Raw genomic sequence first — 24,597 nt, 5'->3', positions numbered from 1 at the left:
GTTAGTATTTTGGACCTAGGTTCACATCCTCACTTAGCCATGACACTCATTGAGTGACTTTCGGCAAGTCACCCTTTCAGCCCAACCTACCTCCCAGATCGTTGAGAAGATAAAATAGAGGAGAAACTATATACACCATCCTGAGTTCCATGGGTGGGGGGAAGGTGTGATATAAATGTAATAAACAGATGACAGATGCATAGCAGCTATAGCAATGGGACATGGCAAGCTGACCCTTTGGCTTGGCTTGCCCACCCACTCCTCTCCCTTAATGTGACCCTCCAACAAAGCTCGCTGCTGTGTTCTCCATGCTACTAGAAAAGCATTATGAACCCATTGTTTCCAGTTTGTTTCCAGTTCTATCTTCTCTCTTTCTGGCACTTTCCTATATAACCCTCCAGTATCTCACTGCTACTTTAGTTGAAAGGTTTATGGAGTCTAGTACTTGAACCCTAACAAATACCATCACTAATCCTGATGCTAACGCACCTCTGGCATTAGCGAACTGCCATTGTAATGGCAATTGATTTATTGCAGAAATCAGACTGGGTATATTCCAGTGGGATTTGTCAAGCATTTGTAGAACTGCAATTGCTTCATGATTTCAAATGGAATGTAATTTGAAAACAACAGCACTGGACCAAAATTACTTCAGATTTGGGGAGGCTTGAAAGCTGTCAAAAGACTGTGGTAAATAAAAAGTCTGTTTGTTTAGAGATTCTTGCCTTGAAATTTGCTAGAGGGACAAGGGATCTCTTTTTTCGCCCCCTTTGAGTCTTGTAAATCTTGGCTTGACAACTAACACTTCAGTTCCAAGGCCTAAAAAAGGTTTTAGGTTTTTATTGCAAGTAAAGCACAGTATTTCATTTCACCGTTTTGAGTTCCTTCGTCCTTATAAAGCCTTGGAATCTTTTTCATATGGATGATTTTGGCTACTGGCATTGGAGGTATGAGAGCGTGGTTATTGTCATGGCAACTGCTTGCTTTACTAATTGGTTTGAAATGTGAAATTGGTTTTATCAGTTTAAAAGAGCAGATGTTTGGCTTTCCTTTCCACTTTTTCTAGTTCATAACATTTACTTTGCAGTTCTACTTCTTGGTTTGCTAGTAACAGCCAACATATGTAGTTAATATTGCCACCTACCTGAGCCTTGAAGCAGATGGTGTGACTGCACTCATTATTTTCTGTAACCAAAATGTATCGTGTCAATCAAGCTTGGGATGGAAGAAGCTGTTGGCAGTCTACCAAGTTGACTCGGCATATGCAGAATAGGTCGGGAGATGTGTAGATGAAGAGTCTTCTACTGGTGGGTCAGGACACACTGCTGATCCACTACTGATTTACTGTTTGGGTAAAAGGTGGGTCATGCAGATTGAAGTCTACTGATCCAGCCCATTCCATATGAGAGAGCATCATTGTTCGTGGCAAGGATGGAAAAGAGCTGGTTTCATACTGATAGTAAACTGGAGGTCACAGAAACGTGTGTGTGTTTTCATGTGGTATTTACAGTGCAATCTCATGCATCTTTACTCAGACATAACTGAGACATAACTCAGCACTTTAACTGGTATGGTGTGAATGTGACTCAATGGAAGTTCTAAGAATACGATGCCCAAGTGGCAGCAGGATGACTCAACTGCGATTACCTTGTTCAACATGCCAGCCAGCTAACCCATTGCATAATAATCTAGAGTCAAACTTACACTGCACAATTCAAAAATGTAGTTGGACTGGTCACATCTCTGTTAAAACAAGGACTGCTGTATCGGGACTGGAACTACAGCAGCATAGGGAAAGTGAGTTTAACACTTCCTTCCTGTGCCATTTTCAGCAATTAAAGTTACTCCCCTGTGCACGGCTTCTGTTTGTTGAGATGCTATATAATATAAGCAGTAGGACAAATACTTCCCCGAACAGCAGGTTTAATTCCATAGAATATAAGTCACAGAAGTGCCACGACAGCAATGCCTCTTACTTGAGGGGGTGCTCTTGTTTCTTGTTGTCGTCATCCCCACAACAAGTAGAAATGTATTTTCAGGCTTTCCTCTATAATTGGCTTTCAAAAAAATTATTTCGGATTAAACTGATAGATTCCACAACACAAATCCAAAAGTTTGGATGAAACCCCCTGTCCTTTCTGAGTGCTGAGAGAGCATACTAAGAAGAGCAGAATACAGGGCCTTGTGTTACTTCCTCTTCCCCCTCCTGAGTCACATTCTTTGGATATGGGTATAGATATTGGGCTATCTATTCATCTCTCTTGTCACTATCTAGATGTCTGCTAGATGGACCAACTGCATACAGCTGTGTGTGTGGCAACCCAAGTGCTCAGTTCACTGCACTCCCACCCCTCCAGACTGTGCCATTGAGGAACCATATATTAAAGGCAGGATATGGCTATGTGGTTTTTGCAGTTTGGAAGGTCTAAACATCCCACTTTGTGGTGAACCTTTAAGCATACATTCTCTTTTCGTTTAGACTTATATGATGTATATGTTTTAATTGTTACCACCCTTGTTTTCTGTTAGGAAACCGTCTTTGTAAAATGCAACCGTCCCGGTCATGCTTTGATAAACAAGACGTTCCAGTATGAAAGGTGGGTGGTCTTGAGAACCATTGTGGCTTTGACTAAAATATATATGATTTTTAATACAAGTTGATAATGGGACTCTTACTGTTCTGAAGACATCTTGCATTTGCTACTTCCTCATGAATCTTCAAGACTTACAACCAAGAAACAAAATGAAATTCTGAATTCTCTCTGAAGGAAGAAATGTTTTATTCTTCTATATTTGAAAAGTAGATTGATGCCACTAGGGTTAATCTGGTGCTCAGATGAAGTTTCCCTTCACATACATGCTGCTTCTCCATGATGTTTCCCCATGGAGCTATTACTATTGCAGTCACATAGGGGACAGTGATAATCTAAGTGGATTTAGGGAACAGTGTGGCTTAAAATACCAATACAGTGGTACCTTGGGTTAAGTACTTAATTCGTTCCGAAGGTCCGTTCTTAACCTGAAACTGTTCTTAACCTGAAGCACCACTTTAGCTAATGGGGCCTCCTGCTGCCGCCGTGCCGCCGGAGCACAATTTCTGTTCTCATCCTGAAGCAAAGTTCTTAACCTGAGGTACTATTTCTGGGTTAGTGGAGTCTGTAACCTGAAGCGTATGTAACCTGAAGCGTATGTAACCTGAGGTACCACTGTAGATCGATGCATGGGGATAACAACCAAAGGCACACATATTTTGCTATCTGCCCGCAGTTAATGGGTTAGAAATAGTTGTCCTATTCAGCTTTCTTAGTGCTTTTTACCTGTGCTGTTTACCAGTAAATAAATGTCTTCACACATTCTAAGTATCTCATTTTCTGATAATAACTGAAAAATATTACTATGCGAAGATCCAGCTGCCTTATATTCCTGTCATGGGCAGTGCCTCCCTGATCAGTTCATATGGATGAAGGACCCAGTTCTTTGTATTTTAATACAGGAGGCTGTGTTACCAGTTCAAAATACAGTGGTACCTCGGGTTACATACACTTCAGGTTACACACTCCGCTAACCCAGAAATAGTGTTTCAGGTTAAGAACTTTGCTTCAGGATAAGAACAGAAATTGGGCTCCGGTGGCGTGGCGGCAGCAGGAGGCCCCATTAGCTAAAGTGGTGCTTCAGGTTAAGAACAGTTTCAGGTTAAGAACGGACCTCTGGAACAAATTAAGTACTTAACCCGAGGTACCACTGTATTGTTACATGACGTTTCTGTGTGCTCTGGCACTCGTCATCATGTCCCATTGCTCCAGAAATGGTTTAGTCATGCCTGGAAAGCTATCTGTGGACAAACACTGGCTCCCTCGGCCTGAAAGTGAGATGAGCACCGCAACCCCATAGTCGCCTTTGACTGGACTAAACCATCCAGGAGTCCTTTACCTTTACAGAACATGCCATATGTGCAGCAGTGTGTGTTTAGTTCCTTCCCCACCACCCGCCAAAAAAGATGAAGGTTAGAATAGTAAATCCTTTCAAAGAATGTAGCTCTTGGAAGTGTGTTTTTCAGTGTCCCCATGCAGCTTATTCTTACAAGCAGAAGAGCATATGGTTCTTATGAACTTCAAATGTCTATTTTTTTAGCAGCTTTTTAGTGGAACTAATAAATGTCGAAATGCTTGGTTCTATTTCAGCAGGAAAAAAAGATACAGCTTTTCAGTATTTTATGTTTTTCCCCAGATACTTTTATTAGCGGATAGTAAATAAAACAATAATGAAACAAACTAAAAATGGCTTTCAATGTTCAGGATCAAATTAACATTAAAGAGCATGTGGCTGGAAGAGGAAGGTAGACCAATGTCATTTTGCACGAGCAAGTCGCTTGAGATTGCTTTGCGTTCATTAACTGGAGCAGGAAAGCAGATCTGAATTGTTCATTGACACAAAATGAAGCTAGTGTGCCTAATTACATCCCATTTAAACACCCATCAGACAGAACCTTAATGAAGCAAGTTCCCTATCACCATGCAAGCATAACCCCTTAGAAAATGTACTGGTATTTAAGAAAGTAAAGTTTTATCCTGTGACTACTCTCAATAGTTTTGTGGGAAAACTTGCCCCCATTAAATATTGCACCAGCCCTAAAACACATACTGCTGCTGTGTCCTATTACTGAGAGTTTTAAGTGGCAATCACTCATTTGAACCCATGGCATTCCTAGCAGAGATCAGCTCTTGAAGACTATGCTGTCTTATTACCTTGGGCTGCTACTTAATAATGGCATGGTGTTAAATTACCATTTTGTCTTTAGGGATGAGTAGCTGACAGCTTAGGTTTCTCTCAAGTTTCTCATTTTTGCAGTATTAAGTTCAGTTCTCCACATCTGTTTGTAAGGGTTGTGTTTTTTTTTAATCCTCATGAATTTTCATCAGCATTTTAGTACACATTTCTCCTAATATGCACATTTTTGTAAGCACTTTTTCCTGATATATGCATATTTGCCAAGCAGTTTTCCCTAATAAAATGCATTTTTGGTTTTAGCTTCGTTAGTAAATGCATTCCATGTACACTTTACTCTTTGTACACATTTCTTGGCAGCAAAAGTCCATTGCAAAATTCAGAGGAGTGCCAATTTCTAAAGTTGGCTGTGTTTCGGTTTGCTTATTGTTCGGGAAACTGTGGCATTAGATAGGTTCACATTGAAATGGAAACTGAATTAAATTTCTCCCCCATTCCTATTTGTCCCACCTCATCATGAGCTCTGCAGCAAGCCTCTGACATTGTGTTGGCCCATAATCTGAATCCACATCGGTCTATTTCCAGTGTGGTGTGGCGACCATATGATATGAAGCAGCCTTATGATATTCCGCTTATTTCCCTACCATGGAAGGCAAGCTGGGTGTTGATGAATACTAACTGATCCATATACATCATCTAGATTCTTGCAAAAGTACCAACTTGGTCATAACTATGGTACCTAACTGTAGGCCTCCCCGCCCCCAGCCACAGAATTCCTTCCAAAATCTCAGCAAAGCCACCACAGCACAGATGTTAAAAATGAAGCTAGAATCCAAGTAACATGCTTCTGTGTGCAGACATTAAAATAAAAACAATGGGGGGGGGACTGAATGAAAACATATCACAGCCTAGTCTGTGTCTCTAGAAATAGCTAGGATTGGACAAGGTCCTCCTTGGCAATGTCCAGAACACTTTAGACTCCTTGCATCTGGCTACTGGAATAGAATTGTGGCTCAACTCTGTTTAATTTCCTGATGTCTAAACCAGCTTAAGAGCAGGCGTGAGTAATTCCCTTCCATAGATCTTAGTGCTTCTGAAGAAATTGTTTCACAATATTGGAGATTTCAGTGAATAATGCTGCTCTGTTCTTTGTTCTTCTTTCTTCACTGCAAACATTCCCAGACCATTTTGCCACAATGACTGATTTGTATTTTACATCTACAGAGTTTACAGTGCTTCTGATTCTCAAGTGACGGTGTTTGCAGATGTAGCCCCTTTGTTAACATCTCTGTTGGATGGGTGAGTTGAAAAGGGAAGGGAAGTGCTTCTAACAGGGTAGCAACAGTCTCAAAGATAGTCTGTTTCTTATAGAGAGAGAGAGAACACAAAGGTGTAAACCCTACCAAGGAGTTAATGCACCTGCCACAAAAGTAGGGAGTCCTTCTTTTCTCCTAGACTTTGATATGGTACATTAAAACTATGATGAATTAAAGACCATCAGAAGAAACAGCAAATCTGGTGTCTTGCTATAGGGATCCATAAGTTGCCTCTTTTGGGTCCATTTAGAAAACAACAGCACGTGTCCTAGAAGGGAGGGGAGGAGGCGTTAAATGTTCTTTCCAAAATTCCTACTACCAAGTTTTCTGCTAACTCCAGTGCAGTTATGCACGCAGATTAGGGAAGCATCTTCTGCCCGAAGCCAGTTTCTGTTTAAAATAGGTTCCCTGAAACATGGCTTTTTTTCTTTGCTTCTCCCCCCCTCAGCCATTCAGGAAATGTTCTGTTATTGGAAACAAAAGTACTTCATGCCTTTTCAGGACACACCATTTAAACAAAAGCAGATTGTTTGTCTGGAAAAGATGAGGTCCCTCTACCAGCCATGTTTTTGATCAATCTCCCATCTGTAAAATGTGGAACAGGCGCAGTGTTTTGACTTTGAGCTTGCTGCCTCTTCTGACCGTTTGTGGTATGAGCCATGAGTGATCTGTAACATCACCTTATGAGAAAGCTGGTGAACATTTCTGCACTAAAGGTGTAAGCGGGGGTGGGGGGAATTGTGTGGTTGATGCTGGATGTTTTAAATTTTGACAGTCACCTGGAACTAACCTGTTTGAAGTATAGTGGAATTGGATGTAGTGGTGCTCTCCACATCTTAGATTAAATTCTGGATCCCTCTCTCTCAATAGGCAGTCATGATTCATAAAGTGGTCCAAATAAACAATGGCACATAAAAGGAGCTTACTATTTTTTTCTTCTTCAAGGAGTGCCTAGCCTTACTTTCAGAAAAGAGCTTGAATATGTGGTTTCTGCTTCCTGAGTTCACAATGCTGGATCTGCAATACCTTGTAGATTCTTATCCCTTTCCCAGGACCAGATCCACACATTTTCTTTCCTCTGTATGATATACAAGCATCCTCCTCATCTCTCATTTTAAGGGGCTATCTGGAACACCGCCAGGAGATATCGTAAAAAGGCATAACTATCTAAATTAAATGTTCAGCTGAGTTTTGCAATCTGGGTCAAAACAATGGGAAAAGGTGGAATCTTATTTTGGGGCAGGGATGGCCTGTTAAATCTTGTGAGCTGTACAATACAGTTCTAGCTGTGCCATAAATGTTTTGCTCACAATGTCTGTTTCATTTGAAATGGTAAAAAACTGGTTTCAAAAGTTTATGAGGGATTGAGCAATGTAATGTTATGCCTGCCTCTCTCTCTCTCTCTCTCTCTCTCTCTCTCTCTCTCTCACACACACACACACACACACACACACATTCTAGCTATGTGAAAATCCTGGCTGCAAGGCATATCTAACTTCAAATGTACTGTTACTAGGCTTCCATTTAAAGAGCAGAGAATGCTCCTGAGATTGCAGAGAGCTCTTGAAAAGTATCCCTTCCCAGCAACACTGATCACCTTAAACTGGCCTATATCACGAGCTAAAAGCGTCCTTCCAGATGATCCTGCAGAGTTCTGTGGCTGCTAAATTGTATTCCACAACTTGCCTCCATCAAAAGTAAACCAAGGACTCTTGTTACAAAAGGAAACAGCCCTGTTCTGGAGCAATTGTCTGTCCTCGCTTCTGCCCTCCCTTGCTTCCCCCACCCCGCTCCCATTTTCCTGTTTTCTCCATAGAAGGGAAGGAAAAAAATGGATTTTGCCCATCCATTCCAAGTGGATTTCTTCTCCCCACTGTGGAATTTCCAGGAGGGGTGGAGGGAGAGAGAGAGAGCGTATATTGCAGTGTTTTGGAATTAGCAAGTTCTGTGAACTTTTGTGTGAAGTTATTAGAAAGCTGGAAAATGAATTTTCTTCTCAACAGTTTCCAGCTTCGATCAATAGTAGCTGTTGGCTTTGAGAATCTTGCTTTTCTTCTTTGCAGGTACAATGTGTGCATTATGGCTTACGGACAGACTGGAAGCGGGAAAACGCACACCATGTTGGGTCCACAGTCTGAGAGTAATTTCACTTTCTCCATGAAAGACGAGCAAGACTTAGGAATTATTCCTAGAGCTAGTGAAGAAGTATTCAGGTATGGATGACAGCAGATGACAGTGTTATATTTATTTATTTCATCTGTTTAGTCCATTTAGTATCTTCCTCTCAATTCAGAGTTTCTCAATGTGCAGTACAGCAGTTGCATCCGGGGAGATGAGAAGCAGAAAAAAGCTAAATGCAGTCTTAATAGGTTCATCTCTCACACAGAGTGTTCCACAACTTCAGGACCATTATGGAGGATTCCTGCTCTCCTGTGGTCACCAACCCATCTCAGTACTCTGAGTAATCCATGGAATGGAAAGACAAAAAGGGTGGGACTTGTGGCTTGTCAGAGTAGACATTTAAGCCAATCATCAATATGCACAGATAAATCAGTTGATGGCAAATTCTTTCTATTTTCAGTATACAAAATTAATTACAATTCTTATTTCAGAGTATTTCTGCACAAGCCCATCTCTGTTGCAATGTCTGATATTCCCCCTCCTTCCTCATTGTTCTTTGTGGTTCTCAGTCAGGGCTTTGTGCATTTACTCTACATATGTTCTTCCTTCTCTTACAATTATGAGGCTGTTCTTTGAATTTTGGGGGCAGGCTTATTTAAAAAATAAAAAAGCCAGATGTGCACACAGGAAGCCGCGTGCCCTTTCAGATATAGCCAGGAGCATGCAGGATTACTGGCAGTTAAAATGGAAATGAGTTTATATCACTGAGGCCTGGTGAATCACGGCATTTGTGCATAAATAGGCTGAAATGTATGTTGAAAAGATAATGAGTTGCATCCAGAGATCCACCAACAGAATAAATTTTGGTAGTTGTGCTGTGCTGTAAACTATTGCACAAGAGCTAGTAGAAGATTTTGCACAACACAGACTTAGCTCAAGCATACGACTTCAGCTCTTGTGCAAGAGATTGCACAATACCTGGTTGCTAACAGACCCCGTATAAAACTTTACAGTAGTATACACCTTGAGAAAACCCCTTCTGCTCGAGCCAGTGTGGTGTAGTGGTTAAGAGCGGTAGTCTCGTAATCTGGGGAACCGGGTTCGCGTCTCCGCTCCTCCACATGCAGCTGCTGGGTGACCTTGGGCCAGTCACACTTCTTTGAAGTCTCTCAGCCCCACTCACTTCACAGAGTGTTTGTTGTGGGGGAGGAAGGGAAAGGAGAATGTTAGCCGCTTTGAGACTCCTTTGGGTAGTGATAAAGTGGGATATCAAATCCAAACTCCTCTTCTATTTCACTTACAAAGGGGCATGTTTGGATCTAACCCAATATGTTCTGATCAAAGTGAAGGTAACTGGTATCAAAAATCGGATTAACTGGACAGATTACAGCAAATTACATGGGCTACTGGTACTATAAAATACCATGCAAAAAATTGGTTAGTGTAAATATAACCTCGTTTATCCTCACAGGGTCCCTAAGAATGGTTTATTCTTGGTCATAAGTTCATCATGAATATTCCCTTCTGGTTGTCCCATATGTGAAATGGGGAGGGGGCAGGAATTTAAAGAACTCTAAGCCACCATGCAGTCTGTTGTATGGGCAAACAAGTACAGTCTGTGGCACAGAAAGGTTTCGTTACATATCTAGGGGTTGTTTGAATTTTTAAATGGTGTTTAGAGACACGGGGCTGTATCCAAATAAGTTCGAATTGGAGTAGACTCTTTGAAATTAATGGACCTAAGTGAGCCATGTCCATTAAGTGGATCTACTCTGAGTATGACTAACATGGGATACAGCCCATAATATGCTATGTTTTCCATCCCTTGCACATGTGCAGTAAGGCCTGCCTCTTTTACATCCATGTGCACCTAGGATGGATTTCTCATACACAGGACAGTGCAACTTTGCTTGTCATCTGTTGCTTCACTGCCTGCAGTAGCCTGATGACCCACCAATGCCATGTGGAAATGGCTGAGAACAGGGGCGGAGGAAAGGGGTGTGGTGGGTGTGGTCTGCCCCGGGTGTCACCACTGAGGGGGGTGACAGAATGCCGGCTGGCACTCACCGTGGGGCCTGCAGTGTGCCCGAGCCACGCGTCTCTCCTAAGAGAGACGTGGTGACTTGGGTGCGCGCAGGCTCTGCGCTGCCCAAACGGTCCGCCCGCTGCCTCCCCCCCAGCTATAGGGTGGCTGAGTGGAAGGAGGCAGGCAGACTCCGGAGGCCCTGTGGTGCGCCCCACCCCAATGGGCAGCTTGCCCCGCCCCTGGCACCCAAACAGCTTCTTCCACCGCTGGCTGGGAATGTCAACATTAAAGATCTTGCAGTCGTTGTTGGCATTGCTAATTTCATCAACAAATCTCTTTTCCTTTTCAAGTTGTACTTTTTGCACAGATATTGCAACTGTGGAGCCTGTGCAACTGAAGCGTATTGTCAACAGAGTTGTCCCAGTATATCACAGCCGCAGCATAATGGGCTGGGTTTCTCATGCATGCTCATGGTTAGGAAGTTTGGGGTATTTAGATAAGCGCTTAAGTCAGGCTTTTAATAGTCCCCTAGATCACAAGCCTAGTTTATTCAGGGTTTTGTTTCAGTCGCTAAAGCTCTCCCCACTCCTTTTTCAGACTCCTTTCAGAAAAGCCACTAGGAAGCCATTGGGTTGAGGTTTCTGTCGTGGAAGTATATAATAATGAAGTTTTTGATCTTCTGGCCAAAGACAGCTATGGAAGAATGAGTGGTGTCAAAAGGGACATAATCACAAATAAGGAAGGAAAAAGCGATATCCCACTTCTTACCCATGAGTGAGTACTCTTGTGCATCTGTGACCAAGAAGTCATGCAGCCTGTGTCGGTGACAAAAAATGCTAATCTGTATAACATTGTTAAGATCAACTTGCTTTTCATACTCATTTGTTACTCGTTAGCATCACTGCAATACAGTGGTGCCTCGCAAGATGAAATTAATTTGTTCCACGAGTTTTTTCGTTTAGCGATTTTTTCGTCTTGCAGAGCGCGGATTCCCTGGGTATTAACGGCTTTAAGAAAAAAGGAAGCAAACTTGCAAGACGTTTTCGTCTTGCGAAGCAAGCCCATAGGGAAATTCGTCTTGCGAAGCAACTCGAAAAACGGAAAACCCTAGCGAGTTTTTCGTCTTGCGAGGCATTCGTCTTGCGGGGCACCACTGTATGACTTTTTCTGCCCACCCCCTTTTTATTTGTGTGCGTGTGTTAAGACATATTTTCTGAATGTTCCCCCACCTGGGGATCTCTTGCCAGCTAATGTTTTTCAGGATTTGGAGTGTCTCAATCTTATTTGCTCTCTAGGCGGGGAGGGGAGGGGGACATATTGTAACTTTGCCTATACTTGGAAATTCATTATAGTTGAAAGCAGGAAAGGGTTTCAGGGTTTTGTTTAGTTTTTTTGCTTTGAAAACAGTTTCAGATGGTAAAATTCCACAGAAAACCATAACTGTTTTTATTCCCAGTGGAAATGTGATTTCCCCCCTCTCTTCTTAAACTCCTGTAGTCACAATACACAACATAAGCATTTCTTATGCTTTTTTGGGGGGGGGGGAGGCCTAGAAGGCAGACACAACAGACCTTTTATTTCCTTCATAAACTATAATATACTACACCCACAAAAGAGATAATTTAAGACAGTATTTTTGTCTGTGGGTTTCACTAACATAAGCAAACCACTCAAGCTTTGTTTATGTGGTTCTGTATTATTGCCAAAAATCCTTGATTAAAAATACACCAAATGTGCTGGAGGGTTGAGCAGACATAATTCCCTCCGTTTGGTTTTGTATTCTGCATAAATTGATCACCCCACAGAAAATTGGGGACCACTGAGAATTTTTTTTTAATGGCTCTTTCTGCAATCAGGGATCTGAACGTTTCTGAAGTCTAATATTCTGGCTCAGTGGATTTTCTTCATAATGTTTATACCTAAGGACAAAAAGTTTAGGATTCAGTGTAATAAAAACCAATTTTAAAACAATAAATTCATGATTTATTTGGAAGGAGAAAGAGGAAATCAGACTTTGTAGATTTAGAAGGGACCCCAAGGTAACAGCTGAGCAGACCAAGTTATCACAATATTGAGAAAGCATAGCTGTTGTCATCAACTAATACCATAATTTCTAGTGCCTGGTCACATGTTACATTTTTCCTTCTTGGTTTGCTCTGCCAAGAGATAACTCTTACATTTATTTCTTATTGGCTGAAAGGGTCTGACTTGGTTTGAATGATCATATTTTGGCTTATTAAACTGAGATCTGCTCAACCCTTTGGTTATGCATGGAGCCCCTTCACTCAAGCCATGTTTAAACCAAGAACCCTCTAATCAACCAAAACATGGCTACCTACTTTGGAAAAAGGCAGGCTATTATACCAACTTCAAGCTGTGGCTTAATATTTTAGTTTGTTCTGAAGCTGGGAACCATCATTTCCTAATTAAGATGAAACAAGAAACTGGTTAATTAGAGGCTTTCTGATCTAATCTGGTTCCTGGCAAAGGGAATAGTTCAAAAGCTCCTCTTGCATATCTCAGCTAAATAAGCTAAGATATGGTCATCCAAACATGGTCAGTGGCTAAGCACTGACTACAGAATTCACTAAAAGAATCTATATAGTGACTGTAGCCTTTATTTTGTGTATTATGAGGAAAGATGGCAGTTGCCATTTGATAAAACTAATTTACCAAAGTAATAGATTCCCAAAGTCTTATTTATCATCTTTCTCACCAAATTGACCTACCCCAGTTCCACACAGCCATAGGTCAATTAACTAAAGTATTCAACTTCTGTGATCCTCCTACAATTCATTGCCTATGCTTTCTGTCCAATAAATTTATGGCTTGTATTTGAAATCTTGAGGCCTGTAGTATCACTCTTGAGTCATCCTTGTCCTGTGATTTAGTGAGGGAGAAATCTGCTGCAAGCTGGAATATGTGTCATGTGGTAGAAAACTGGCAAGCATAAGATTCCCTTTTTCTTTCCATTGTTTGGGAGGCTTTGTTTTTATTGCAGTTTTTTTATTATGCAGTTTTTAGAAATTTCAGGGAAGAAAAAGCTCCTTTTATAGAAACGTTTGTGTCCAAGACACACACACACACACTCTCTCTCTCTATATATATACACCATCCTGCTAGATGTATAAAAATGTGTCTTAAATTCAATGCATTTAGGGAAAACATTAATAAACACATAATATTAAGTATTTATACAAAAAAGCTGGAAAATGAAAGACAAATCAAAACAAAATAAGGGAACCATGGTGATTGGCCACCCTTATTCTAAAGAGTCGAAAGTAAGTTATGGGGGTTTTGAGTAGTGTTTCATCTATAGCCAAGGAAGAATGGTTGTGCTTTTCCTTCGGAGACATTGCACGCTGGGAGTTTGTTCTTGAAACCTTCTGGCACATAGGCTACCGTATTGGTTACATTCTCCTAACCTGATTATAGAAATAGCATGTTGATATCCAGTGGGAACCAAAGGTGCTCTTTGGTTTTTTTGGCTATGCAAAGCAGGTGGGTGCTTTTCTTTGCATTTAGCCTTTGAGTACGTTCCCTCTGAGCGAACATTTGCCACCATGGTGAAAGGGAGCTGCCAGTTCTTTCTTTTATAGATTGAGCAATCTGTAATACCGGTCAAGGGGTATTGAGTCCCATTTGACTCCCATGTGAACCCAGAATGTAACTCCTCAGCCGTCTCCCACCCCATGTGGCAGATGCTTTTCATGCTGTCTTCAAGCTGCTGATTTTGCATGCAGGCAACTGTCTACAGCACCCTTAAACTGAAGTGTCTGAGAGTTGAGGGGAGAGGTACCTCCTCCTCCAGAAATGAAAATAGGACACTGACTTCCTCAGAGGAGGGTCTTCCTCCCATCTTCCTTCCCTTTAGAAAAATTGAAATTCTGTTAAAAACATAGAATTTCTCTTTCTAAATGTTGGTGTGCTGTTGGTTTCTCAATGACATTTCTTCCTTCTTGGGTATTATTAGGTATTCAGATGATATTTGGGACATATGAATAGCTAAGTCTCACTACATAGGAAAAAAAAAAAGAATTCCTTCCAGTAGCACCTTAGAGACCAACCAAGTTTGTTATTTGTATAAGCTTTCATGTGCATGTACACTTCTTCAGATACCATGCACATGAAAGCTCATACCAATAACAAACTTAGTTGGTCTCTAAGGAATTCTTTTATTTTGTTTCGACTATGGCAGACCAACACGACTACCTACCTGTAACTAGTTCTTAGGAAAAATTAGATTAGAAAACAAATCTAACTAGGGCAAAGTCAGAAAAAGTGATGAGAAAAATCTGACCAGTTTTATTTGGGTTGGCATCCATGACAGAAGAGTGATGCTCTCTCCAGACTGAGATGCTAGTTTGTAGCTGGCAACACATCATACAATATTATCTTTTTTTTTTTACAGCCGACAGTCTCCATATAATTAGGTTGTTTCACGATTCCTGTTAAACCCTGCATTTCAGTTGGAGGTGCTGTGCATAATTCAAAGCAGGGAGGAAACAAGTTGAACCACGCACTGCAATTGTTTTTGCATGTTTAGCGACGTCTGTTTCACCTTTAATCTCTCTCTGTGCCAGGTTCCCAGGACGAACAAAAATCCTGAGATTTCTTTTGAATACATACATTCATGATGCAGAAATGGTTTTTTTGCGTGGCATGTGCTTCCTTTTGAGCTTCTCAGATCTGGATTTCCTCATCCTGTTCTTGGTTAAATTAAATGAATACTGTTGCAGGAATGTCCTCAGAATTTGTCAAAACAAAAAAATTCCTTCCAGTAGCACCTTAAAGACCAACTAAGTCAGTTCTTGGTATGAGCTTTCGTGTGCATGCACACTTCTTCAGATTCTTTCGTGTGCATGCACACGAAAGCTCATACCAAGAACTGACTTAGTTGGTCTTTAAGGTGCTACTGGAAGGAATTTTTTTGTTTTGACTATGGCAGACCAACACGGCTACCTATCTGTAACTCAGAATTTGTGTTGCAAAAAATGGTTCCACTGTTATTAATCTAAATCACAGTTGTACAAAACTATAGTGTCTTGATGGACAATGAAAGTATTCAAGATTGACACCTAAAACTGTCAAAATGTTATTCATAGTTACCCAGATGTTGTTTTTCATTGACCATGATTGTTACAATTTAAATCAAAGCATCAAGGTATAAAATTGACCCCTTGTATCTTAATAACTTAGTTGTTTTACAAATGCACCATATAAAACATGCAGTTTTAGTACAGATGCTTTCGGTGGTGGTGGGGAAATGGAAACAATATTTAGGACAATATGAGACCCCTGGGGAAGTGAGCAGATCTGTACTCATGCTTAAATTGCAGCATTTTTAAAAATCCTGCAAAAATGTTTTGTTTTGTAAGGCCTGTTGAAGATGCTGTGGAGTTTTTGGAACTAGTTAATAAGGGCTTACAACTGAGAGTCAAACACCCGACACTTGTCCACGCTCATTCCTCTCGTTCTCATCTTGTGATAACCTTGACAGTAACCACAAAGGCTGACTCAGAGGATAACTTGGGTAAGTTGCCTGTTTCTAGAATACCTCTAGGATTGTCATGGTAGCCACTACCCATACAAAGTATTTGCTTTGCTTTTCCTTCATATCTAGCCTTTAAACCAGATCAGAAATGTAATTGGCTAGTCTGCTTTAATGCTGACAATGAATTCCAAGCTGAAACTCACTGCAACCATTTCCTATTGTTTAAATTCAAGCTGGAGAAAAACCTGAGAGCCACGGGCTAGGAGAAATTCTGGGACTAACATGTGGGTGCTCCTTCCTAGCTATACACTACATTGTCTAGTGTACATCTCCTGACTCCTGCTTTTCCAGTTTTGAGCTAGGTTTATTAAATTTATACCCCTCCTCTTCTAGTCAAAGGTCTAGACAGCTCATTTCTATAGAATTTCATCACAAAAATGGAACTATAATAAAATAATATTATAAACTGTTATAATAAAATGCCATCTCCCCCCCCACAAAATACCTGAGTGTCATGGACTAGCTAGAGGCAGAAGAGTGGTGGGAGGTATCAGCTGGGGAACCCCCAGGGGGGTAAAGTTCAGATTCAGGTGATTGGTGATGTGATTATGATGAGTGGTCAGAGGGAGACAAGGGGGAAGACAGGAAGGAAAAGGTGTTGGAAGCTGAAGAGGTAACAGGGTTTAGTGAGCAGGAAGAGGCTGGGGTAGAGAGCTGTCCAGAATCAGAGGCAGGAAAAAGGGGAGGGAGACAGAAAATAGAGAGGAGGCAGGCTGCTGAAGGCAAGGAATCTCCCCTTCCTGCTGCAACCAGCTCCTCTCCTCCCTGGCCCCCCAGAACATATAGAGGAATGAACAACAAGAGACTAGACAAAGGATCCTGAGATTGCTTGGGAAGTACCCAGGAAAGGAGGAGTCTTGGGGAGCGGTGGGAAGATGGAGACCTCTAGTCCTAGCAACTGTCTCATTGGGGCAAGACCTACTGGGAAAAGTTGCTGTGATCACTAGGACTTCACAGTTTTGGTTTCTTTGAATAAAGAGTTAACTTCACTGACACTGGTGTTTTTTTGTTGCTGACCTACTCCTAACTCCGGATCCTGACACTGAGCGAAAGCTGGCAAAACTATCCAAGTTACTAAGACAAAGTACATAAAGACTAAAAAGTTTTTTAAGTTCTCATAACCTGTAAACATGGGCTCACCTGAGGCTCCTGCAGTAGTTCACAATGGAGAAGGCTTTGATGCATTCTTCTCCATCAATGCAATATCCTACAGTAAGTGAATTGTAAGCAAGGCTAATACTGCTGATGCTGGTTATGAGTCTTTCAATGTTGTGGGATTGCCATTATCTAGAGATGGTCATAAGAATGAGCAATTGCATCTGGTTTTGTGAGTAGTGGATGCAATTCCCTACACATCTTTGATACATCTCTATGCTAGCAGAACAGTGTATAATCAGAGCCCAGCAACTGTATAATAACCACTTGAAAATTACTGGATCCACCCTTAGTCTTAACCCAGAAACTGAACTAAACAGATTACCCACCCCTCCTGCATGTCTTACTTTGCTTCTGCAGGGTCAGAAATAAGCTTTTCTCATTATTTTTCTTTCCTTCACCCAGGAACTCCCTGGGCAGGTGACCGTTCGAGTCCAAAGATGGGTAGAAAACATTTCCTCACTTCTCCTTGCTCAGTGAAAGATGACAAGCCCTCCTTGCCTTCTAGAGCTTCTTCTCCGATGCTGTTTTTCAATGAATCTACAGAAAAACTTAAGCGAATGAGAACGAAACTGCAGCTGGTGGATTTGGCTGGCAGCGAATGCGCTGGTAAAGTAACCTTTGGGACAAAACATATTCATGCTTGTGAAGGTGGAAACCTACCTTGGGATCAGTTTGCATTGAGTAAATTTAGCTAGTGCATGTAGAAGCTGTGGACAACATATTCCGCTCCAAGGACCACATCTGAAATGGATCTGGTTAAACTGTTACTGTCAGGTCCGTGTGCCTGTTGAGTGTGGACTGGTTACTTGAGATCCATAAAGTGCTTAGCCTGCAAAGAACAGCTACAGAGTTCCCAAGTGGGGCTCCTAAACTTTATTAACATACCTTCAAGGTTTTATTTAGTTACAATCTTTCTGATCTTTTGCTAAATTACCGTTGTGTTTTGATGCCTTCCATATCACACCAGAGTCATCCATTTGCCTTTTAACTCCCCCTCTTCCATTTTTCCTAGAATTCACTGATGGCCTCTTTCCTGATCTTCAAAAGCTGGTCTAGGTAGAGGCCCTAGTACCAAATATTCCTCGAGTGCTCCCCACCCCTCCTAAATTGAGTATTTAGTTAGTAATTTACCAAATACCAGTGACATGTTGCATGAAAATTAGTAGCAATTTCCGTCTCTAGAGGAAGTGTTTTGTATTCAAACAATGGAGGAGGAAACAATCCATTTTTAAGATGGATTCTCCCCTCTCCATGGACTTCAAGGCATCTTTGAAGCTTTGCCCCCAACACCAATAAGCTAATTGGCAGTGAAATCACATATTCAGAAGAAGTTGCCCTTAGCATTGTTCAACTGACAGGTGTTAGTCACCTGATATCATTATGGCATCAGGTGATGGGTGCAACTACACACCTGTCAAATTTGATCCACGGGGCAGCTAAGTATCTGGCCCACAGTCAGATTTAGTTCCCAACCCCTGCAATACAATGAGCTTTCTCAGGTAGTTTTGGAGCAAAGTGGCATTTACTTTGTCCATTCGCAATGCACGCCATATACTCTTTGAATAGAGATTCTTCAGGCATCCTCACTTTTGACTTTCAGGCATCTTTCAAAAACTTTCTAGTGCCAAGAGGCCTTAGCAGTTGTTGTTGTTGTTTAAAAAAGAGTAGCCATTAATTTTAATTTTTGAACGGTATTGCATCAAACTGTTGTTTTGCCTAAATTTAAGGCCCAGCTCCTGACCATCACTGATCTTGGAGCATAAGCAAAGGGGGCACTCGGTGACATAGCTGTTAAGAGGGGCCTGAATTCCCCAGTTCCTTTCCTACCTTGATGCACAGTCACAGTTCAGCACAAAGTTTGTTCAGGCTGCTGTTTAATAGGTATTACCTTTCTGGTGCTAAACCACCTAGGAATGCCTGCAATTTAAAGCTCACAAATGATTTAAATACATCAAATATTTGTCCAGATCAACATAATTCAGTGTGGCTTCTTCAGCCTCCTTATGAAAAACAATACCAGGAGGGATGTTGATGCATCCTGTAAGCAATTTCCTGTTTTCTTTGGCTCCCTCCTCCCTCCCCCATGCGTTCTTCCTCTTCAAACGCAGTCCTTTCAGAAACCTGATTATTTATTTCCTAAAGGACAAGCTTCCTTACCAAGAAAAGCCTCTCAGTCAAATGCAACATTCCAGAAATAATGTTTTGAAAACTGAACCCGTGTTATGAAAGAGCTCTTTACGTTGCTGCCAAGAGTTCTTTTCACTGGTCACATAAAAAAAAAAAACACTATTAAAAGATACACATATTATTTGTTGTGGGTGTTAAAGCTTTCTTCTCCCCCCCCCCCCTTTTAGCCAATATACAGTTGAGCAATCCTGTGATGTTTCCACTGCTTCTTGAGGGCAACCATTTGCTGGTCTGTTCTTTTGAAAGACCAGGTCTCCATTGGGCACCACTCGGCATCATTAATGAACTGCAGTGATTATCGCCAATTTGTCCCCGCTAATATTTTACATAATAAATAGGTTAACACCACAATCCTAAGCATGTTTATTCAAAATTAAATCCATCTGTGTTAAGTGGGACTCAGTCCCAAATAAATGGGTTTAGAATTGTAGCCTAAACTCTGCTCAATTTCTGGAAGACATTTTTTTGCTTGGATAAAATCACATCAGCTTTTCCATTTAGACTACAGTGGTACCTCAGGTTAAGTACCTCTGGAGGTCCATTCTTAACCAGAAACTGTTCTTAACCTGAAGCACCACTTTAACTAATGGGGCCTCCTGCTGCTCCCGCGCAGCCAGAGCACGATTTCTGTTCTCATCCTGAAGCAAAGTTCTTAACCCGAGGTACTATTTCAGGGTTAGTGGAGTCTGTAACCTGAAGCGTCTGTAACCCGAGGTACCACTGTATTTAATTTTAATGTGTCATCATCGTCAACTTGTGAGACTGGTATATATGTCTTATCAGAGTCAACATTGGTTTATTATTTATTTAAGATGTATACATGATGCTTTTCAGGTGAACATCACAAGGCGACTTATAAAAAAGCGTTTAAAAATATTAATTAAAACTTCATAATAAAACAGCAAAAAAAATGCAATGACTACAAAAGCTTTTTTTAAAAAAAGGGAAAGTTTATTAATTTGAAGTGTGTTTTTTGAAAGCTAGATCTCCTCCTTCAGTGGTGGAGGGAAAGACCTCGGCAGAAACACTATAAGCTAGATCAGGCTTCCTCAAACTCGTCCCTCCAGATGTTTTTGGCCCACAATTCCCATGATCCTTAGTTAGCAGGACCAGTGGTCAGGGATGATGGGAATTGTAGTCTCAAAACATCTGGAGGGCTATGTTTGAGGAAGTCTGAGCTAGATGGTGAGTGGCTCTCTAAGCTTGTCTGTCTTTTCTTTCCATATCTGTAATTCCTCCCCTCAGGAAAAATGGTCCTCAGGTATCCCTGTAGGTTATGGGAGGGAGAGGTCAATTCAGCTGAAACAGGTTTTGTTTTATTTTAAGTGGGTTTGTCCCATATCGTCAGTGCCAACTTTCACCCCTTGTGAATGGATTAAAATAAAATGAAGTTGACCTGGTAGAATCACTTCAAAAAGTAATGAGAACCTCTGTATGAGAAGTGTACTGTATATCCAGGTGTCTGGAAGCATGGAGTTGTGCTTGTTCTCACTGCTCTGTTTTCTTTTCCTGTGCACTAGGCATGTCTGGTGTGACCGGGTCAGTCCTGAGAGAGACATCCTTCATTAACCGCAGCTTGTCTGCTTTGGCCGATGTGCTTGGAGCCATATCAGAACAGCGCTCTCATGTGCCATATCGAAACAGCAAACTTACCCATTTACTTCAGGATTCCATAGGTGAGGAGAGCTGGTTTTAATAACTCCTGCGTTCAGCCTTTCTTCCATTCAGTTTGAAATTCATCTGTGTGAGATATTTATCACCTTGATCTTAAATTCAAGAAACCCAGATGGTGATAAAACAGGATGCTGAGTCAGAAGTCTTCTGGCTTTGAGGTGAGCTTCCCCCCCTGCTCAAACACGGCTTTTCAGACTTTGGCAGCTATGCAGAAAGCATGCATTCACCAGGTAAAGATTTCTCCACCATTGCATTGCAATGAGGAGAAAAGCTGCACCTGTTGAAGGTTTACCTGTTTGGTAGCTACTAAAGACATGGAAGCCTTTCCATAAATGCCAAAAATTAGCATATGCATATTTTATCTATTTGGCTGTTTCTTTATCTTGTGCACAAGCCCTTAATTAGGCCAAAGAACTTGATTTTGGCATTCAGAAACATTAAACTATATAGTATAAACTGAGAAAAGGGCTGAAGTAACTATACTCAGGTTGAAACAAGCCCAAAACAGTACTTGTGTGAACTGAGATGTGCATTTGTAACCACCTTTCATTACTAGGCATACATGTTTTCTGGGAAATGTGAAATTATGAATAAATTTATAATTTCATGAGGTGAGAACACAATGAAAAGCGTCCTCTCAAATTTAAAATGTGATTATCGGGAAACCTGGGTTCACTCAAACTTTTGAAAGAGTGTCGCCTTTGGCATGCTCCTTAAATCCAGCAAAGTTTTTTATTTAACTTTATACTTAAGCTGCTATTTCTCCTCCCCACACCATTTGCGAGACCAGCCTTATTAAAAAGACACAACCCAGCAATTTCCACTAGGCTTCCATTATGAGGCCCCTGGAATTTAATCTTTGCACTCTGATTCGGAGGTGTACAATTTTCTCACAAACCTTACTATCTCTTCTGCCAACACTCCCCTGCAGATGCAGACACCTACAAATACAGTCATATAGATATGAAAGAGCCGTGTTTGTTTCTGCATACGCCAATATTGTTCTGCCCCTGAAATCTTCTTCCTCGAATGCAGTCATTTTCTGTGCATGCCATTGTGGCTGGTCTGCTAGCCATTTCAGTCATCTTCCAGCTAGAAACATGGCTCTGCTGTCTGTCTTTGGGGAAACCTGCACTCCTCCAAATTTTATCAAATGAGCCTCCACGTAAAAAGAAAAGGGTGGGTGCACTTCTTACATTGAGATTCATATAGATAATCATGCCAGAGTTAGATTATGGCCTTGCACAGCAGCTTACTTAAAAATAGTGTTTATTTAGCCCTTCTAACCCTACCTTAAATAAATGCTTTGCCTTGTGAAATGGGCAAGATCTACTCTGGTTAGCATTTTGCAATTTATTGAGAAAAAAAATCTGTGAATATGTATATCTTGTTTGTTCTTCTTAGGGGGCGATGCGAAGTTGCTGGTGGTGCTGTGTGTCTCCCCCAGCCAAAAGTATATCACAGAGTCACTGCAAACCCTGGGGTTCGGATCTCGCGCACGGCAAGTTCAGAGAGGGCACGCAAAGAAAAGAAACCAACCAGCGCTGAGCAAGTCCAAATAAGAAACACGACTCCTGTGGATTGAAGCATTATTAATGAGTTCCTCAGACTGAAATGTATCTTGTTGTCATAAAGCTGAAAACTGCCAGTTAAAATAAGCACTCCATATTGGCAAGCCCTAAAATTGCTTGGCAGTGTGTCTTTGTTCCAAGAATAATTGCATGAGTTAACAGCTACCACTAAGGGTAGATGAGCATGTCTATCATTCCTTTTTTGGGAGAGCAGTGGGATGATAATGTTTTACAAGGCAAATCATTTTGGAATAGCAAAACAAGGGCAGAACCCCCCACGGCTGAAATCTCTGTTACTTAGTGCTGCTAGCTAACAAAGCAGAGTGACAAGAGAATGCCAGACACATTGCAGTGCACAGTGGGTGGCATCTACCTTGAAGAATTTAATCAGGCTAGCTGCTACAACCCCCAGATCTCTTTCCTGGTCAGTCACTTCCCGTTTGGACCCCAAATGTATATATGTGAAGTTAGGATTTTTTGTCCCTGTGTACAACACTTGACAATTGCTTATGCTGAATCACACCTGCCATTCTAATTACAATTCACCCAGGATGGAGATATCCTTTTGGAGCTCCTCACAATCTCTTTTTGTTTTAACCACCCCAAACAGTTTGATATTATCAGCAAACTTGGCTATTTCACTGCTCACTGCCAACGCAAGTAAGGAAATCTGTTGTGTAATTTCCCTTGGCAGTGAGCACAGGGGAGTAAACATTTGCTTGGATATTTTTATTAAGGAGAAAACACTTAATTGAAATTCAGCTTCAGACGAGAGAATATTCCTGCTCAGAGCTTTACAACATATCAGGGTCTCAAGTGATTTTTTAAAATATTTTGGTCACAAAATAAATTGGCTGTAATTTCCTCATGTCTAATTTCCTTAATCAGATTTAAGGATACTATGACATCTTGGATAATAAGGACATTGTTTCTGAGTTGCCACAAGGGGCTAGTCCAGGGATGAGGAAACTCAGGCCCCTCCAGACCTCACTGTATGACCTCTGGGAGGTTTCCTAGGTCATGTTTTTTGTTTGTTTGCTTGCTTAAATTTCTATCGTGCCCTTCTTCCAAGAATCACAGGGTAGTTTACAATATAAAAACACAAAAATACATAACATAGTAGTCAGCAAAAACAATAACAACCACAACACCTTTTTTTGTGTGTGTGTGTGTGTGTGTGTGTGTGTGTGTGTGTGTGTGTGTCTTTGCCTGGCTGTAACATGTCCTTGAACTCTTGCTTTTCTGTAAGATAGATGGGAGTCTGCATGGAAACCTCTGGCTGCTTTTGTGTAGCTGTAATGTAACCTACTGTGCAAAGGTAAGAGTCACATCCATTGTTATGTCCACTTTTGCATCTGGCTCTTCCCACCGCTGTTACGTGGTTCCCTACCACTGGATTAGTCCATATCACATGCCACTTCTCTCCATATGGAGTCACATGGACAAAAATAAATGATGTTGGCCATATATGACCATCTGATTCACAGGTTGCATTTGGTGACATGACACGTCGATGAACCAAGGACTGTGTCAGTAACCAGAATGTATGAAATTAATCTTTCCATAATCAGAATCGTCATGACAACTCCATGAGGTTGGTTAGATGAAGGGTGAGGATTGGCCTAAGGCAAGTTTCACAGCTATATGTGATTTCATTCTCCTTGATCCTAATCTGCCATTCAGTTCACACGGTGCTCAAAGCAGAACATTTGAACATCACCGAATACCATTTTAACATTTCTGTAGCAACTTTCAGCAAGAGAACCACCAAATCTTTCTGTATGTTGGGTTGCACATTTGTGGCAAGGGGAGAATTGGCAGAAACAGGCAATAAGCTCTCCCTGCTTAAGTACTTTCTGCTGCCATCTTTTCTGCACATGGTGATTTAGAGTAATATGACGGCAGGGAAACAGTACTAAGCAACTTTAAAGATCAAGAGATTCGGTGGTATGTGGTGGGACTTTAATAACATCTCATTTGTTTTATGTTCTGTTTTAATGCTCTATGGAGGCCCATGATTCATTCTTTTAAAAAAATATTTAAAAAACGCCTCAAGTGATCACAACTGCCTCCAGACTTGGGATAGAGGTCATTGGCAGGTCGCTGCAAGGAGACTTAAATTGCAGTTTGCCGACCCAGAAGGCTGGAGCTTATAGCACTCCAAGTCTCTTAACCTTCTTGAGCATAAATATTTACCCAGAAATTTTATAGCATGCTCCAATTGGAATTTCACCCTTCAACATGTACCAGCTGCTGCATTATGCA

The 24,597-nt window shown here is 41.2% G+C and overlaps 1 protein-coding gene across 1 annotated transcript in view; it reads left to right on the top strand.

Moving 5' to 3' along the window:
• The window catches only part of KIF25 (kinesin family member 25), a 38,870-nt gene extending 16,425 nt beyond the window's left edge, over nucleotides 1-22,445 (top strand). Inside the window, exons 8-15 of the mRNA XM_079971359.1 lie at nucleotides 2,530-2,597; nucleotides 5,950-6,024; nucleotides 8,105-8,254; nucleotides 10,786-10,962; nucleotides 15,567-15,721; nucleotides 17,303-17,506; nucleotides 20,608-20,763; nucleotides 22,166-22,445. Of these exons, the coding sequence (XP_079827485.1) occupies nucleotides 2,530-2,597; nucleotides 5,950-6,024; nucleotides 8,105-8,254; nucleotides 10,786-10,962; nucleotides 15,567-15,721; nucleotides 17,303-17,506; nucleotides 20,608-20,763; nucleotides 22,166-22,323 (1,143 nt within the window). The 3' untranslated portion in view covers nucleotides 22,324-22,445. The remainder of the gene's footprint in view (nucleotides 1-2,529; nucleotides 2,598-5,949; nucleotides 6,025-8,104; nucleotides 8,255-10,785; nucleotides 10,963-15,566; nucleotides 15,722-17,302; nucleotides 17,507-20,607; nucleotides 20,764-22,165) is intronic.
• Nucleotides 22,446-24,597: the final 2,152 nt, after the last annotated feature.

Source organism: Podarcis cretensis, assembly GCF_951804945.1.
Source record: "Podarcis cretensis genome assembly, chromosome: 3".
NCBI classification, from domain to species: domain Eukaryota; kingdom Metazoa; phylum Chordata; class Lepidosauria; order Squamata; family Lacertidae; genus Podarcis; species Podarcis cretensis.
The sequence above is the reverse complement of the archived record's forward strand: the minus strand, read 5'-3'. Positions and strand labels throughout refer to the sequence as shown.